This window comes from Rhinolophus ferrumequinum, chromosome 17 (genome assembly GCF_004115265.2).
Source record: "Rhinolophus ferrumequinum isolate MPI-CBG mRhiFer1 chromosome 17, mRhiFer1_v1.p, whole genome shotgun sequence".
Classification (NCBI taxonomy): Eukaryota; Metazoa; Chordata; class Mammalia; order Chiroptera; family Rhinolophidae; genus Rhinolophus; species Rhinolophus ferrumequinum.
The window spans coordinates 66818481-66836785 of NC_046300.1; the positions used below are offsets into that span (position 1 = coordinate 66818481).

General features: G+C 35.4%; 1 protein-coding gene across 1 annotated transcript in view; it reads left to right on the top strand.

The window, feature by feature from the left end:
* Positions 1-7698, top strand: part of PPP4R2 (protein phosphatase 4 regulatory subunit 2) — a 60658-nt gene extending 52960 nt beyond the window's left edge. The window contains exons 4-9 of the mRNA XM_033132535.1: positions 2021-2114; positions 3677-3714; positions 4506-4580; positions 4842-4985; positions 5682-5971; positions 6219-7698. Coding sequence (XP_032988426.1) covers positions 2021-2114; positions 3677-3714; positions 4506-4580; positions 4842-4985; positions 5682-5971; positions 6219-6538 — 961 coding nt within the window. The 3' untranslated portion in view covers positions 6539-7698. The remainder of the gene's footprint in view (positions 1-2020; positions 2115-3676; positions 3715-4505; positions 4581-4841; positions 4986-5681; positions 5972-6218) is intronic.
* Positions 7699-18305: the final 10607 nt, after the last annotated feature.

An 18305-nucleotide genomic window follows, 5' to 3' on the forward strand; every position in this document is an offset into this window, starting at 1 on the left:
TTTTAAAGCTTATTTTAATTTAAAAGAAAAGACTGGCTTTTGGCGTGTGAAAGAAATTTAGTTGGAGGAAAAGATATAACTAGACATCTGTTTAAGTATTTGTCAGTTAAGTACTTTTTGAATCTTCTTAACACTGGGTACTATTTTGTTTTGAATAGATAAACTTAGTGACAGTATCACTATGAGATAATTAATGAGGAAATAACTGTGTGTGTGTGTGTTTAAGGTTTGGAGAATAGTGAACTAAAAGAGGGGCTACGGTTCAGGTATACCATTCTGAAATCATGCATTTAAGATACATATGTATATGAATAAATTATGTATTGAGTATAACATATGTGAAGATATCCTGCCCTTTAGAAGCTTTCGATTATGAGAAAAGACAATTTGGAAACTGATACTGTTTGTTATATATGTAGTTTCGGGAAATGCTTAAAATGTTTTTAATGGAGTTACAGTTTTGTGTATTAACTATAGGGTTTTCGATTATGTCTTGTCTTTATAAGAATGAACAGAACCGATGTATAAGCTTACTGTTTGATTAATCGTAATGTTGGTATGCTTTTTGCTTTTTTTCCATTTTAAAGAGTCTTAGTTTTGACAATGTATTTCATGCTGAATAGAGCTTCAAAAGCAAGGAAAAGAGTCTTCTTTTTCAGGAACCCTAAGGAATTGCCTATAGCAGTTGTGATGAATACCAAAGAAGGTTTGTATTTCTGGCTGCTTCTGAATATTTGTTATACCTGGAACATTTCATTTTTTAGTTAATTAGTGCCTAGTTTTTTGGCAGAATGGTAGTTTTCTGACTTTAGGTTTGATGCTACTTGAGAAAAGATTGATTCTTGCCCCAAAATGTTTCTTTTCATATGAATAACATACATTTTCAAAATTTGTTGTAAATCTTATACTGACTTTTACAAGAATGTAAGAATAATAATGTTGATGCTAACAATCTGAGAACTAAATGTAGTTTGTCTAATCAGAAAATAAACTTATAATTTTAAGTACTGTATGTGTGATACAGTGGGAAGTAGGGCATGGGATTTAAAGTTATAGAAACCAGGTCTGAATCCTGCACTATTACTCACTAACTGCTTTACCTTGGGGCAGTGGGGAAAGAGTATTGTGTCAAACTGCTTATAAACAATAAAGAACTGTTGGAATGTTAACTTAATTAGAGGCTTTGTAATTTTCTTTATAAGAAGAATAAATAGATTTGTATGGCAAATAGTGAAGTCCTTTTTTTTGTATTTCTTAGCTGCATTTGTCATATCTAATGCTCATATTTGCTGTTCAGATTGTAATTCTGAGGAATGTTAATAGTACGTAAGATAAAAACTTTATCAAATGATTATAGTTCCAACTTATGTCAGTTTTGTAATTTGTTTTGATCAAGTGAAAATTTATTTATGGTTGAGGTGTTTGGTGAAGTTAACAATAAGGCATTTACCAAAATATTGAGTGTGTTTGTATCTCCTTTAAGTTTGATGAAACATATATATTGTATGTGAAATTGTAATTATGGAGCAGAACCATATCTATAGTAGTTTTTCATTGGAATCATTTGTCTTATTCTATCTGATAACATTTGTAGTTTTATTTGAACACTTTAAAGAAATTTTTGTGCAAAAGAATAATTGAGGAAAAGTTTCTGTATTAAAATAAACTAACTTGATTATTATTTGTGTCACTTCTCTTGTAAACTTAAATTGAATTATCAAAATTCATGTTAAAATTTTTCCCAGTCAGTTTTGAAGCTTTCTGTTAATTTTGGATGTTCTTTTCTACTGCAAGAAAGGGAAAATTGTTTTCTTGTTAAATAAAAAGACAGGTGTGTCTATTGTCTTGCCTGTTTTTAAGAGACTCATCCATTCATTCCCCTATTGCAGCATTTTCTTTTGTAGCTTAAGACATGGGTGACTAGGTAAATCTTTAAATATTTAGAGTAATAATGTTCCTAATTCTTTTAATTCTCTTGATAATTAATGACTTCAAACTATGAAATTATATTCTTTTGCAGTATCCCTTTTACTATTCAGCGACTATGTGAATTGCTAACAGATCCAAGGAGAAACTATACAGGAACAGACAAATTTCTTAGAGGAGTAGAGAAGGTATTTATTTTATTATTGGACTTATGTTAATTAGATTTCAGAGAAGATACTGAGTAAGATCTGTTTTCGGCACCTTTTCTTGAAATAAGTTTCTCAGCCTACCTGAAGTTTTTCCCAAATTGTTTTTTGAATTCTGGTCAAAGTTTGAGGAAGAGATTTAATAGAGGGGGCAGGGGAAGGGCTTGTTGTGTTTGACTAAGTTTGGGGAAAGCAGCTTACTATTATCTCTTGGATATTCATAGTATATACACCAACAACATATTAAATGTTCTGCAAAGTTCTATAATTGATATTTTAACTTTAATAGAGTGTTTTGAAAACTTGTTAACCCATGGAATTCATTTATTTCAGTTCTGGAATTCTGAGGTACAGAACTTTGGGAAAACACTGATACAAAGCATTTAAATTAGATGCTGATAAAGGACAGATTTAAGAATGAAATTTGGTTTCTGTGAGTGAGGGGCTGTTAGTAATAAGAGAAGGGCATTTTGGACAAAGGAAATAATGTGATGAACAAAGACATCAAGGTGTTTGAGGGAAGGGAAAGTAAAAAGTTGGCATGTCTACTGTGAAGAACGAATGAAGGAGCCCTGTGGGAACCAAGATTGGACCAGTGGGATGCTGATTTCCTCACTTGGTGATTTATGCTAAAACATAGTCCAGTGTTTATTTTAAGGTTATAATTCAATTTATTTTGCCCTTGGAGCAGGAATCCAAAATCATTACTTTGTGACTTACAATAGATCATAGGTCCTTACTGAATTAATAATGTTGTGTTGAGTTTGCATGCCCTCAGTTTAATAAAATTCCTGAAGGGGAGGAAATTGAGATGGTTCATCAATATTACTTTTCAGCTCAGAGACTTTTAATAATTATATCTTGGCAACCTTTGAAGAAAGAGGCAACATTACAGTAGTCATACCAGGGGTTGCCCTGCCTTTAAATCAGGGCTTACAGTAAGTTTTGTAACCCTGGACTGGTTACTTAACATAAGTCTCAGTTTCCTCGTCTATAAAATGTGTATATTAGGGCAGTGAGGATTAAATGTGAAGTACTTACTCTGGTACATAGTAAATTTTCAATGAATATTGACTATTAATATTAATAAAGTTATTACCAAGAAGATTTAGATAAAAATACAAATTTCTTTCCTTAGGATATATGATACTGCACATCAAGCTTTGGATTGGCATTGCTTTATAAGGAAATTCCTTATACTTAGCCTGAATGCTTCAATATCTACATATCTTGGGGTGATTCTATCTAAAATAAGGAGAGCACGGTTCTATTAACATACAATATATAATGTTAGGGCCCCAAATAAAATAGGGTAAAAAAAAATAAGACTGGCAAAAAATAAATGCATTAGGATATTAGATTTTGGTCTTTTGTTACTGTTTTAATTTTTGTTGTTTGATCATAAGTATTTTTAAACATTTCTTTGATTAGTAAAATCAGAATAAATGGAAATTTAACCATCAGGATGAATTTGAGAAATTAAAAACATTAAATTTTACATTGTAGTACTTTCTCATATTAAATACCAATTTTTGTTATTGCAGAATGTGATGGTTGTTAGCTGTGTTTATCCTTCTTCAGAGTGAGTATAGATATTTTTCTGTTTCTAGTATATTCTAATTATGTTTCTAATATATTAGTTTTAAAATAGGTTGCATTTATTTTATATGTAATTATGCATGATAACATTTATAAATACTTGGGAATCTACCACCCAGTTTCCAAAATAGAACATTACCAGTAACATTACTTGTATGTTTCTCCAGTAAAGGGGTTTTGGATTAAAGGGATTCGTGATTTACTATAATTTTAACATTGTTGTGTTTATGTACTGTCGGGGTCCTGAGATGCCATCCTAGATATCTTTCCAGGGCATCTCTAGGGCATAACTCCTAGGTTTGGAATAGCTACTTGATGACATTCCTCTTCATGATGGAAAACTATCTCCAGTTGTCAAGATTTATATAGCAAATTAAGATGTCAGTTACGGGCACAGTCCTTGGCACCATGGCCTCTACCCACTAGCTGCCATGGTGTTTCCCTTACCCCCCAACATGTCTTCAGATATTGCCAGATGTGTCCAGGGATACAGGGTTGTGGGGGGGTTGTAAGGAGGATGTTGCCCCCATTAGAGGAACATTGGTTTAAGGTTAAAATATTTCGGATTTCAGAGACAAAAACAGAATGTTTTAAAAGAATTTTTTCAAGAATATACCTACATTGTTAATTAAGACAGTAAGATTATCCCATAATTGTTACTTCTCACAGAAGTCTTTTCATTTGACAGTAAGATCTTACAAAAGATCTTATAGACCTATGATTCTTGTCAAAATTAAAGAACTGAGCCCTCCCTGTTTTGTTTTTTTCTCATAGAAAAAACAATTCTAATAGTTTAAATCGAATGAATGGTGTTATGTTTCCTGGAAGTTCACCAAATTATACTGAGAGGTAAGATTCTTGATTTTTAATATTCAAAGAGTTTACATTTTCCTAATTTAGGTAGCAGGTTCAGTATATTTTTTAAAAAATTGGGCATTTTATTTATGGAGGCTAAAAGGATATACTAAACAGAATTAGTTAATTTGGTAACCTATGGATCTGAAAGTCAAAATTACAGCAGATTTTTCTGTGATATGTTCCTTTACACAAACCTTGGGAGGGATGACTTTTTTTAAAATGGGAAAATGATGCTCATGTATCTTACCATAGGTCTAATATAAATGGGCCCGGAACACCTAGGCCACTTAATCGACCAAAGGTTTCTTTGTCAGTCCCCATGACAACAAATGGCTTGCCTGAGAGTACAGATGGCAAAGAGTCAAACTCACAGCAAAGTGAGGACAAAAATCACAGGTTTGTATGTGATTTATATTTAAAAACAAAAAAATTTATGAAACATTAATATTCATCGATGGTTTTCAGCACTCAGTGTTTACAATTTACTATTATTTTGAGAGAGAGAACAGGTTTAATGTGGTTATTCTTCTGTTTGCAGCATTAGCACATGCTGAATATGGTTATAGAAAAGGCTTAAAACTGCTAATTTGGGGAGGTCGTCTTTAAAATAAGAGTCTTAAGAAAGCAAAGTGGTCATGATGCATTTTATTTCGTTTTTCAGAGTTACTAGGAAAGATATCTGTAAATGAGTTGAAATTTTGTGAATAATTTCTTACTGTAGATCATAAAAAAAAATTTTATATCCCATCTTAAGTGTTCTGCATCACATTAAGGGAAAGAAGACCAAATGAGTTAAGGGATTTAAAGTTATGTCCATGTGTAAGGTAGACTGGTAGTTTTATTCCAGGAGGACATTTAACTTACTGGAAAATTGAACACAAAGGTCATATAACTTGTTGACTAGTTCTTAGTGGGAAATAGTCATTAAACAGTTTAGGTTCCTTTGAAATTTTTCTGTTGTGTTTTCTTTGCCCAAATGTTATAATTTAACTTTGACACTGAAATACAATTAAAAAATTATTAGACCTTAAAAATGAGAATGTAGAAGATGAAAACAATCTTATTAATGACACTTTAAAAAAACATTTACAGTGACTCCCCGACACCTGAATCGGAAAGTTCCTCAGTGAGCCCTATAAAAAATAAACATCCAGGTGAAGATGCTGTGGAAACTGAAGGGCGTGAGGTAAAAAGACTTCGGTTTGACAAAGAAAGTGAAGTGAGGGAGACAGCCAGTCAGACATCTTCCAGTGAAATTTCTTCAGTTATGGTAGAAGAAACAGAAGCATCATCTTCATCTCGGGATAAAGACAAAGAAAGTAGTTGTACCAGGCAGCACTGTTCAGAAGAGGAGGAAGAAGAGGAGGAAGAGGAGGAAGAAGGTATTTAGAGACCATCAAACAGGGTGGAGTGAGGAGATGCTCAAATTTTCTTTCATTTTTGCGTGAAAGAATTTAACGTAATGGAGCTCCTTATAATACTGATGTTGGGCTTTTCTCCCACGTTTATGTAATTGCTGCTCAGTTTCAGGGGAGATAATTTGAACTGTAGAATATCATAATTCATGAAAGTAACTGTGGAGGTATTTTGAAAATAAAATTTAACTACAACAACATTTCTTATTTTTAGAGTCTTTTGTGACATCAAGAGAAATTATCCCAGAAAGAAAAAATCAAGAAAAAGAATCTAATGATGCCTTGACTGTGAATGAAGAGACTTCTGAGGAAAATAGTCAAATGGAGGAATCTGATCTGACTCAAGCAGAAAAAGATTTACATTCTGAAGATAGTGAAAATCTAGGCCCTGTAAGTAGTGGTTCTGATTGCCGTGAGACAGAAGAAATAGTAGGATCCAATTCCAGTAAAACTGGAGAGATTCTCTCAGAATCCCCCATGGAAAAAGACCACAAAGCCCCAGAAGTCACAGATGAACCAATGGAACAAGACTAACTATTTAGAAACATTTAGATGGGTATTTTACATACAGTTCTGGTTTTACACTGTATAAAACTTTTATGTAATAAAGTGGACCTTTAGTTTTACAAGAGAAGCAGGTTGTAAAATAAAGTACTTAGTGGGATAAATCCTGAAAGAGTTATACATGTAAGAACTGCGAGTATCAGCTCCTCTGGGTCCTGCTTACCGCTGACTTTTTTTGGTTTGGTCAAATCAGTGGTTTGTGTATAGATTTTCTTTTTTTTAATTTAGAATTAAAGTTTTTAAACTGGAAAGTAATAATTATAATTTTGAAAACCTTTTGGAGATTATTTAGTTTATATATATGCAAGAAAGCATTTTGTCTTGTCTCTTTCTGACAGCTCTAGCAGTTTTCACATTTTGGTCATAGTTTCAACATTTTAACGTGCATTTTAGGGTTTCATGCTGATTTTCAGATTTTATTATTTGACTATGTACAATGGAACTTTAAGTCATACACACACACACATACACATATTCTAAAAGGAGAAATGTTATATTTTTCTGTTTCTATAAGAGATGAATACAGTGGATACTTTTTCTATTGGTAATGAGTAAGTTCACCTCATTAAGTTCACCTCTTTCAGCAAACAGTTTCTTTCTCTTTTGAGTAATTCAAATAAAATCTGGCCCTTGTGAAACCCTGAAAATCTTGTCTGTTAAAATACCAGGTTAAATACATTCCGAGAGATCTGTTTAAACTAAAATTCTTTTGTATACTTCTGAGGTGCCTGAGAAAAAGACTTCATTATTTATGAGCAAATGTGCTTTTTCTTGGAAATTGTGTTCAAACATTAGCTTACTGTTTTGTAGAATGAATGCTTATAAAGCTGACATGAGACCATCTCAGAAGAACCCGGTAGGTTCCTTAACCTTTTGCTTGCTTTTCTGAACATTGTGAATATTACACGTTTCTTTCTAAATTATTCTAGAGTATGCAAATGTCAATGATATGAAACACCACTGTACTGGAAGAATTAATATATTACTTTAGTAATGTACTGGAGCTAAATGACTGAAACTTTAGGGGTGCATAGAACCCACCATAATTTGTATGACATTTTGAAGTGAATTAAATATTTTTGAACATGCTTCTTCGACAGCCAGTGTTATATTTTTCAGATCAACACAAAGCACAATGATTACTCTAAATTCAATATTTTCAAATTCACATATATAAAGTCATGCAAGCTGCAACTTCCCTGTCATAATTACTGGCTGCCAAATTTATACCTGTTTCTTCGGCTGTACCTTTTGATATTTAGAATTTTTAAATTTCTGTAAAGTAGATTTTGTAGAATGTAATGTGTTCACTGCCTTTGTGACGCGATATATAACTGTGTAATTCCTGTGTGTAAACTGAATGCTTGGGCTTTCAATACAGTATTCATATAAAGCAATAAATACTAATGTTATGAAATATTTGAGTACATTTTTATCAAAATATTAAAGAATCCCTTTTTTAGTTTCAGATACCTGAAGTACACAGATGAACTTATAAAACTGATGCAAACAGTTTCTGACACTGTATCATATGCTTTTGGGTGATTTGGGTGGCAACCACAAGTTTTGCATTTTGACTACTTAAATTGCTATGGCTAAAAATACCAAAATGATTTGGCTCTGTTTGTTTGCAGGGTAATATACTACTGACTGACTTGACCGTCAGGTTCACAGCAGCTAGATGATATATTTATGAATATGTCTACTAGTTGAAATAAAAACATTGATTTACTCTACCCAAGAGGAGAGAAAAATCACACGTTGTAAAATTTTTTTAAATTTTTGCAAAATTGTTAAAATGAAGCAAATTTTAAATGTGACATTCATTTTTAGTGACCTGTTACTTTATTTTGTTGAGGGATATTTTGCCAGTGAGAACAGATTGTAAACATTTTAAGTTAAGAAATCTTGAAATTTTCTTTAGAATATTTATGAAGTTATTGTCAATAAACCTGTTCTTTTAAGATCCTCTGACCTTTTGATATTTTTATTTTAATTGTGCCATAGACCATTTGTAAAGAAGTAGATTTACTTTTGTTGCTCATAAGTTGAAGTTTTAAAGCATCATGACTTTGAGGTCTGTGGTTTTATTTGTAAACTTGCAATTGTTACTTTTGCAAGGGCAAATGTATATCTTTATTAAATAAAGTACAATAATGGTGAATGTACCAAAATGCTATCACTTAACTCTATGAGAGATCTGCATTTTAATCTATAGTTTAATAGTTTTAATATTTATTAGATATTCATATGTTGATCATAGATCAAACTTGTTGCTGTTTATACAGATAATTGTAGAAAGCTCATGGAATGTCTTAGGATAGGTGGAATACTTCTGTAGTTAAACTGGGGAACCTTGTTCAGCTGATTCAAGATACTGATGCTCATTTAGAAGTAAATTTCCGCAAGTATGCATAGGTGATCTTACACCAACTTTGCTTCATGAAAATGTCAGTTCTAATAATAATTGATTCAGATGTGAATTTTTAAAAGGCTAATTTTAGGCACAGTTTCTAAACACACATCAGCTAAGTCATATTAAAAGATCTAAAGATCAAGATCTCAATGATTAAAAATGTTTTCTTTTTTGGCCTTGAGCAGATTGATTACTTGTTAGACTCTAGACTCTGAATCCAACACACAGAGTTTGAAATGCTGGTCAGGAAGGTGACAATATATATGTAATACATTTTTTAGCACTTAACCTTTTAAAAAGTAAAACCATTATAACGTTTTTTAATTTTGTTTTTTTTAATTAAAGTTTTTGGAGTGACAGTTGTTAGTAAAGTTACATGGGTTTCAGGTGTACAGTTCTGTAATACATCACCTATATATCACATTGTGTGTTTTCAGTTCTGGAAATGTAGCAGAACAGAAATTAATGGAAAATGTCATGTCTTAAATGTTGGCTATTAGATAAATTTAATCCAGTCAGGGTTTATTCTAACTACACCTGTCAGAAATATGGACAGAGCAGTGGAATTTCCTGTTAGAGCGCTATAACTCTTTGGCTTGGAAAGGCATTTCTGAAATCCTGGGCCAGAAAGTGTGACCTGTTAAAACATGGAGGTTCGAGTATTTTGTTTTGTCAGTGTAGATAGGCATGTATTTATGCATTTTTACATTTGTAAAATCAGGAATTTTTCAAGTAATGTAAATGTAACATACTAGTTTACTTATAAAGATACTTGAGCAGAATCTAAAGCTGCTGCAGTGTTTGATTATGAGAAATGTAACTTGTGGTAAGGATGAAAATGCAACTTGTAGAACCAAAGGAAAAAAATTGGAGGAGTGTTTCAAATTGTCTTGTGAACAGGAGTTCCTTAAATGCATTGGTTTTTGATTAAATGAAGCCCAGTTCTCTTTTGAGATTTGTGCTAATTATAAAATGAATTAATGCAAAAAAACACTTTGTAATTTCTTTCGCAATTATTATAATTAGGGCTACTGGATTATTAGCCTAATAAGAATACTAGGATGTATTGGTTAGAATACATCTAATATTTCACATTAAAAAATCAGTACACTTCTTTCAGAATATTCTTTTATTTCAACTTGGAGCCCAGATTACTTTGCAAAATAAATGTATTATTTTCATAATGCAATAAAATATAAATTAGAAGAATATCTTTATGTGTGGAATTATTTTATTTGTTATAATAGTTCGCACACACCACTTCACCCACCCCACTCACTTCAGGTAGTTCAGGATCTGCAAGCATTTTCTGATCTATAGGGAGGAAAGGTTGATGCATTATTTTATTACAGCTCTGTTTCTTAAGTGATAGCAGTATTTTTGCAGAGGGTGCATCTGAGTTGAATGGATGATTGTTCTTTGCTGTGCAACCCAGACCTAATATCTGACAAAATGTACACCATGTAAAAATTTCTCTTGGCGTAATTTGGCACTATTCTGTTTGCACAGATCTACAGACAACTACATGCTGTGAAGTGTAAAATTGCCCAAAGTTGATAGGATGGATTCTGTTTTCAATTCTGGATTCTCGTTTCTTTATACATAATTGGAGAGTGGGTGATAGTAGATAGTGTAACTACTTTGGCTCTGAAATCAGAAGATAGTACTAATCATGTTTCTGAATTAAAATATTTTTGAATTTCAATTTATCATATTTAATCTCTAACTTATCCCCAGTTTACTCAATAGTATAGCTATTACAGAGGTTTGGGTTAATGATAGGAAGATTGATTCTTTCACAGACTAGGCATGAGGTGTGCAGTCTGGCTACTTGCCTGTGTAGAATGAAGAGTATACTGTTCCCTTATGTTCTGACAGTTTTAAACAGACTTTCTAGTTTAAAATTAAGCATTAGGGTTTCTGGTCTTTGGATTTATTTGTAAACTTGCAAGGTTTTGCTTCCCAAAGGCAATTTCTTAAAAATAAGGACAAACACGCATGTCAGCAATTCCCGGTGTCCTAGTCTGCAAACCACTGGTTTATTCATTTTTACAGCCTCACAAGTAGTCCTGTGCTTGGCAAGTGTTAACAGTCGAAATCAAGTGGTCTTTGTGGATACTGTCCATACAGTTCACTTTGGATTCCTAAGTTTTACCGATCATGCAGCTACTTCTGCACACTTCAAGGGTGCTGAGTTCATCCCTGAAGCCTTTCTTTGTTGCTAGGTTTATGGAGTTGGGAGCAGTACACACCCTATTGGATGTCCTTGACAGGAATTCCATGTGCAGTTAGGCAGAATCGCCAGAAAATGTGCATCCCAATAACAAAACTGACTATAAGACCAGTTACCCCTGACCTATAGAAAGGGACAACACCCCCACACCTAATAGGGAACAGATGTTTCTACAGGTGGGAAGTTGTGTCTTGAAAGTTGCCAAGCCCTGCTTACTTGATATTTGGTCAATAATGTTTGCATCAAGAAATCTATGTGGTTGAGTAGGCCTCCAAGTCTTTTAATGCAGTTTATAGTTGCTGAGAATTTGAAGGATAAATATGTGGTATTAGGCTGTCTTCATATCAGGTGATTGTTTTCATTGCTTGTAATGTTGCAGAATGATGATGGTGACTAACAATTCCTATGTGCATTTAGAAAAGCATGCAATCTCCCACTTTCATCCTGACTGGGTACCTAAAATTAAGTTTGTTGGTTGGGATTCAGTATACAGTTTCTTGTATAAATTATTAGAAATGCAGCTAACTTTCAGGCCATTATACACGAACCTATTTTGTCCTAATGAGTGATTTAGTAGTTAAGCATTTATAATGTTTCTATTGGAAAATGTGGAGCAGTTCCTAATGTGGGTTTGTCAAAATGCCTCTCCCACAGTGTGGTCATGCAAGTGAGAACTCCATAGACTGAGGTGTGTCAGGAAAGATTTAGCAGCTTGCCAAATATGTCACTTATTTTAAAGTCAGGTTATTGATGTAGCACAAACTACTAAATATATCTTAATATTTGGTGATTGAGAATGCAATAGACTTTGCAGTGCCTTGTCATTATGATGTTTTTGTATTGAATATTAGAAGTGTATTTAGGAGGTGGAGATAAGTTTCCTGTATATTCTGTAGTTCCCTCTAAAAATTAATAGAGCACAGAAAGAATTCCAGATGTTTGAGTGTTCAGTTTGGATTCTATGTAATGCATTTATGGTTATCAAATTTCACTTATTGCAACAATTGGAAGAGGGAGAGGTACTCATAACATACAGATGAAAAAATATATTTGTTTATTATTAGGTGGTAACTTGTATTGAGTAGCTATGTATTGGGGGTACTAAAAGAGCAGATTTATGACCTTTGAAGAATTCAGTCACTCTTAGGGAACAATATGCAATGCAGGTTTTTAATGGTGGCCTGTGACTTGAAGAGCTGCACAAGAGAAAAACATCAGTGCACTTCTGACAGTCTGGAAAGGCTTCTCAGGTGTGGGATTCTGCTTGGTCTTGAGAGATGAGCATGACAGGGAGGTAGCATGATTTAATGGGCAGAGAGACATGGGAGTTGCAATAATAGGGGTTGAGTCATAGCTTCACTATCCTCAGCTGACACACCTTGGGTAAGTTACAGTATTTCAGCTTTGTTTTCCTCGTTTATAAGTAGGGAAAATAATACTATCTACCTGGTAGGATTGTTGGGAGCATTCAAAATAATTACGGGTACAAAGCTAGGTCTAGTCCAGGACCTGACATTTCTTTTAACAAAACACAGAGGGGAAAATGTGTATTGTTCCTAGGGAAGACAAGTTTTACTGGAATCAAAATCGAAGTTGTTTCAATCCTAGTCAATTACCAGCATAGTAATAGCAAGCACTAATTGAGTTCCTACTTTACGCTCCACATTTTTCTTAGCACTTGTCATGCATTACCTCATTTAACCTTCCCATCAACCCTATGTGATTAATATCTCATCTATAATATGTGATTATAGATGAGATATTTGAGGTGAAGAAAGACAACTCGCCTTGGCACTCTGAAAGTGGAAGTTAAGAATGAGAATCAAAAGCCCAGTGGTTTTTATCCATTATGTTTAGGTACTGTCTAGTCTTGGAAGACGTAGAATTAGTGCGAGGGCAGCAGAAAGGAAGCTATTCCAGGTATCTGAACGTTCTCCAAGCATTTAGACTTGCACACATTCAAGTACATCAGAAAGCTTCATCATTCAGAAACCCAAGCTCTCGGTTTCATTCTCCATGTACTTCACCATCTAACTACACCTTATTTTTTGTATCAACCATGTTTTTCCAGCTGAACATTTGTGTACATTATCTACTTTTTAAATTTATTTTAAAAAGTAGATAATCTACACTTGACCAAAAATTGAATAGAGCAAAATAGTATATACCAGACTGTTTCTGTCCTACTACCCTTGCTTTCAGATCCCTCAGTTAACATCTTTTCCCTCAACCACCAGGCAAGTACTCTTATCAGCAGGGCATAGTATTTGAGAGCAAGGATTCTGAGGCCAGACTTCTGGGTTTAAATCCCAGCTTTGCCATTTGTTGGCTGTATGATCTTTAAGATAAGATATTTACTTCATAGGGCTGTTAGTAGAATTAACCATTAGAAAAGGGTCTGGCATATAGCAAGCACTACATGCATATGAGTTAAAAATTAGCATTTTTAAAAATTTACTGTATCTCTCCAGATAGCCTTATTCCGTTGCAAGCACAAAGTGTTCTTCACGTCACTCCCTGTCCTTTGACTTCCCTTTCAATAGTGAAAACATATTACACACATTGAAATCCACCTTGCCTTTTTATCCTTCACTAATACATTTTTGTGGTATTTCTGCATCAGTACCTAGAAAGCTGCCCTAGTCATTTTAACAGCTGCATAGTATTTCAGTGTATAGGTGAACCATAATTTATTTAACCAGCTCCCTTTAAGTAGACCGGTGATATTTTGACTTGTGGCTGTTGTTTGCTTAGTTCCAGCAGTTTGACACTGACATTTAAAATGAGTCTCCCCACTGGGGGGAAAAAAAAACTAAAGAAGCCATTGAACTTTATTCCTTACAGAATTAAGTAATGTATGAAATAGACACCCTTTCCCCAGTGGAGGATGTGGAATTATTTGCCAGACAAACTCCATACTGTATTTCAAGCCATCTAAAATTGTAAGATACACCATTATTGTATGCAAAGTAAGAAAATAAGTGACCAATTGAAATATGACACAAGTTTAGTCTCATTCCTGTGACAGGGCCAGTAACAAAAATCTGGCTTCACATTTTTTATCTCTTCTAATTTTGCAAATTCTCAACTGTCTGAACTTCTTTGGCTTGTGATTCTGCAATTATGTTGGTGCAAAAGTAATTGCGGTTTTTGCAGTTTTTTTTTTTAACCTTTTAAACCGCAATTACTTTTGCACCAACCTAATAAAACACAGCTCCACCTCTTGATGGGTACTGTCAGCCTTCTGTATCTGCAGGTCTGCAATCCATGGATTCAACCAACCTTGGGTTGAAAATATTCTTTAAAAAAAAAAAAAAGTTAACAGGAAGATCCAAGATGGAGGAGTAAATGCTGTGCTTGCCTTCTCCAGTGACCACATTAAAATTACAACCAAATTATAGAACAACCTGGAGAACCATCTGTGGTCTAGCTGAACAGAAGTTTTATAACTGGGAATATAAAGAGGAGGTCACGTCAAGACTGATAGGAGGAATGGAACAGGCTGGCCCCACACATCCATGTGGTGTTTGAGAATCAGGAGGATTATCTTTGCCGTGGAGGGTACCACCCCACCAGAGAAAGAGGGTCCCCAGCCTGGAGTACTGGTGCTGGGGAGAGGAGCTCCTACAACAGCTGACTGAAAAACTGGGGATTTCAACAGTCTGGGTGGGACAGAAGGCTGCAAGAAACACTGATGCCCTCTTAATGGACCTTCAAACAGACTCGTTTGTTCGCAGGCACTCAGCATGGACTACAACAGAGGGATAGTGATTCAGGAAGCGTAAGAGACATGGGGAGAGAGTTTTGTGGCTGCAGGGCAAGAACTGGAGAGATAGTCACCATTTTTTCCTGTGTAGAATCCACCCATGCAGCCAGGAGCTAGGTGCCATCATTTCTGTGTTGAACCCTCCCCGACATGGCCAAATCGGAATCTGAGTTGGCCTAGTGAGCTCTGGTGGCTCCACCCCGGTGACTCTCAGTGACCCCACTTTACCCAACTTGCACAATGCCAGAGGCAATTTCTCAGTGAGCAGACAGTCCCACTCACATAGCACTTTTTATGGGAAAGCTATCCAGGATCTGATGGCTCCAGGCAGCTGGTGGCTGGCCTTGGTGTGATCTAAGACTTTTGATAAGTAGCTTCAGGCTCAGGACTGGCACCAAACCAGAATCTACATTAACCTTGTGAAACCACTCATCCCACCCTGGTGATTCCCTGAGACCCCCACCTCACCAACTCACGTAAGCACACAGCTTTATCAGTGGCTGAGCTGAATGGGATCCGGCAGGCAGCAGCAACCTCGGAGTGTCCAGAGCATTTTGCGGAGCTATTCCAGGCCTAATACTGGTGGTAGTCATCCTCGGTTCACAGCATGGCCTCTTCCACACACCTGGATTAGCACAGACCCTGACCAGCTGCGTATCACTTTGTAGCTCTTACCAGATAGTCCCCAGCTAGTTACAGGCAGGGGCGTGACCTGGGCCTGCACCAGAGTCCCTTCCAAGAGGCCCCAAACCAAAATACTTAGAAATCAGCCTCAAACCACAGCAGAGCACCACCCAATTATCCCCTCTAGAGGCACACCTAAAGAGCAATCTCAACAGGCACCAGAGTCTTCCATGGCAAATTCTGCTTCGAGGGGTAAACCCCCCACAAAAAAGCCCTTCAACTGTGGATGTGGCCAAACCCCACAGCCAGTCAATGTGAGGGTAAATCCTAACCACTGACATACCAATAGCAATCAAGGCTCAACTATAACAGGTAGGCACACACAGCCCACATATGGAACAATCCTGGAGCACCCACTGAAGGTGACCAGAGAGATTGTGCCACTGGGCCCCAGAGGGCACCTACTAGATAAGTCCACCCAGCAATGACTAGGAGATGTAGCACATCTATCTAATACACAGAAACAACAACAGAGAGGCAGCCAAAATGAGGAAACAAGGAAATACATCCCAATGAAAGAACAGGAGAAAACCCTGGAAAAAATAAGTGGAGGCAAGCAACCTACCAGATGCAAAGTTCGAAACAGTAGTTATAAGAATGCTCAGTGAAGTTAAGGGAAGAATAGATGAACTCAATGAGAACTTCAGCAAAGAGATAGAAACGTAAAAAAGGACATAGAAAACATAAAAAAGAACCCCTCAGAAATGAATACAATAATTAAGATGAAGAATGCACTAGAAGGAATCACCAGCAGGCTACGTGAAGCAGATATCACATCAGCGATTTGGAAGAGAAAGTAGCAAAAAACACCTAATGGAAACAACAAAGGAAAAAATAATTTTTAAAATGAGGATAGTTTAAGAGATCTCTGGGACAACATCAAGTGTAACAATCTTTGCATCATAGGGGTAACAGATATAGAGGTGAGAAAGCAAAAAATTGAGACTATATTTGAAGAAATAATGACTGAAAACTTCCTAACCTGGCAGAGAAAATAGACATACAAGTCCAGGAAGAACAGAGTACCAAAAAAGATGAATCCAAAGAGACCCACATCAAGACACATCATAATTAAAATGCCAAAGGTTAAAGACAAAGAATTTTAGATGGCTTCACTAGTGAATTCTATCAAACCTTCAAAGAGGATCTAATACCAATCCTGCTCAAACTCTTCCAAACAATTGAAGAAGAGACAGTAATCCCTAACTCATTTTATGAGACCAACATTACCCTGATACCAAAACCTGGTAAGGACAACACAAAAAAAAGAAAGCTACAGACCAATATCTCTGATGGATACAGATGCAAAAATCCTAAACAAAATTCTAGCAAATCGAATGCAACAATGCATTAAAAAGATTATTCATCACGACCAAGTGGGGTTCATCCCAGGGCACAAGGATGGTTCAACATACGCAAATCCGTTAATGTGATATATTACATAAACAAAATAAATGACGAAAATCATATGATTATATCAATTGATGCAGAAAAAGCATTTGACAAAATACAACATCCATTTATGATTAAAACACTTAATAAGATAGGTATAGAAGGAAAATGCCTTAACATAATGAAGACCATAAATAAAGATTAGCAAACCCTCAGCTAATCTCATAATTAACGGTGACAAACTAAAGCCCTTTGCTGTACGTTCAGGAACACGACAGGGCTGTCCCCTATCACCTCTGCTTTTCAACATAGTATTGAAGGTCCTCGCATTTGCTGTGTCCCATAGATTTATTTTACATACTCATGACTATTTTGTAACTACCAACTTGTACTCTTAATCCCTTCCCCCTTTTCAGCTCCCCACCCCCTTTCTATCTGGCAACCATCAAAATGTTTTGTTGTGTTTATGAGTATGTTTCTGTTTTGTGTATTTCTTTATCTTGTTTTTTAGATTCCACATATAAGCAAAATCACATTGCATCTGTCTTTCTCTGTCTGACATACTCCACTCAGCAGAATACTCCCCAGGTCCATCCATGCCACCACATATGGCAAGAACCCATTCCCTTCCGTGGTCAAGCTCTTTCATTGTATATATGTACCACCTACTCTTTATCCATTCACACATCGAAGGACACCTATGCTGCCTCCATATCTTGACCATTGTAAACAATGCTGTGTGAATATATGGATGCACATGGCCCCTCAAAGTAGCATTTTGGGCATATTTGGATAAATACCCAGAAGTGGGTCCTTCTTTGTCTCCTGTTATAGCCTTTGTTTTAAAGTTCATTTTTTTCTGGTGTAAGTATTGTGACTCCAGCACTTTTGTCTGTTTTTATAAACTATCTTTTTCCCACCCTTTTATGTTCAGTCTGTCAGTGTTTGATATGTCTCTTGTACACAGCATTTATAACTGTCTTGTTTGCTTTCTTTTTTATTTTTTAATTAAAATTTATTGGGGGTGACAATGGTTAGTAAAATTACACAAGTTTCAAGTGTACAGTTCTGTAATACATCATCTATATAGCGCATTGTGTGTTTACCACCCAGAGTCAGTTCTCCTTCCATCACCATATTTTTGATCCCATGTACCCTTATCTACCACCTCCTCCCCCTTTACCCTCTGGTAACCACTAAACTGTTGTCTGTGTCTACGAGATTTTGTTTCTTTGTTTGTCTTGTT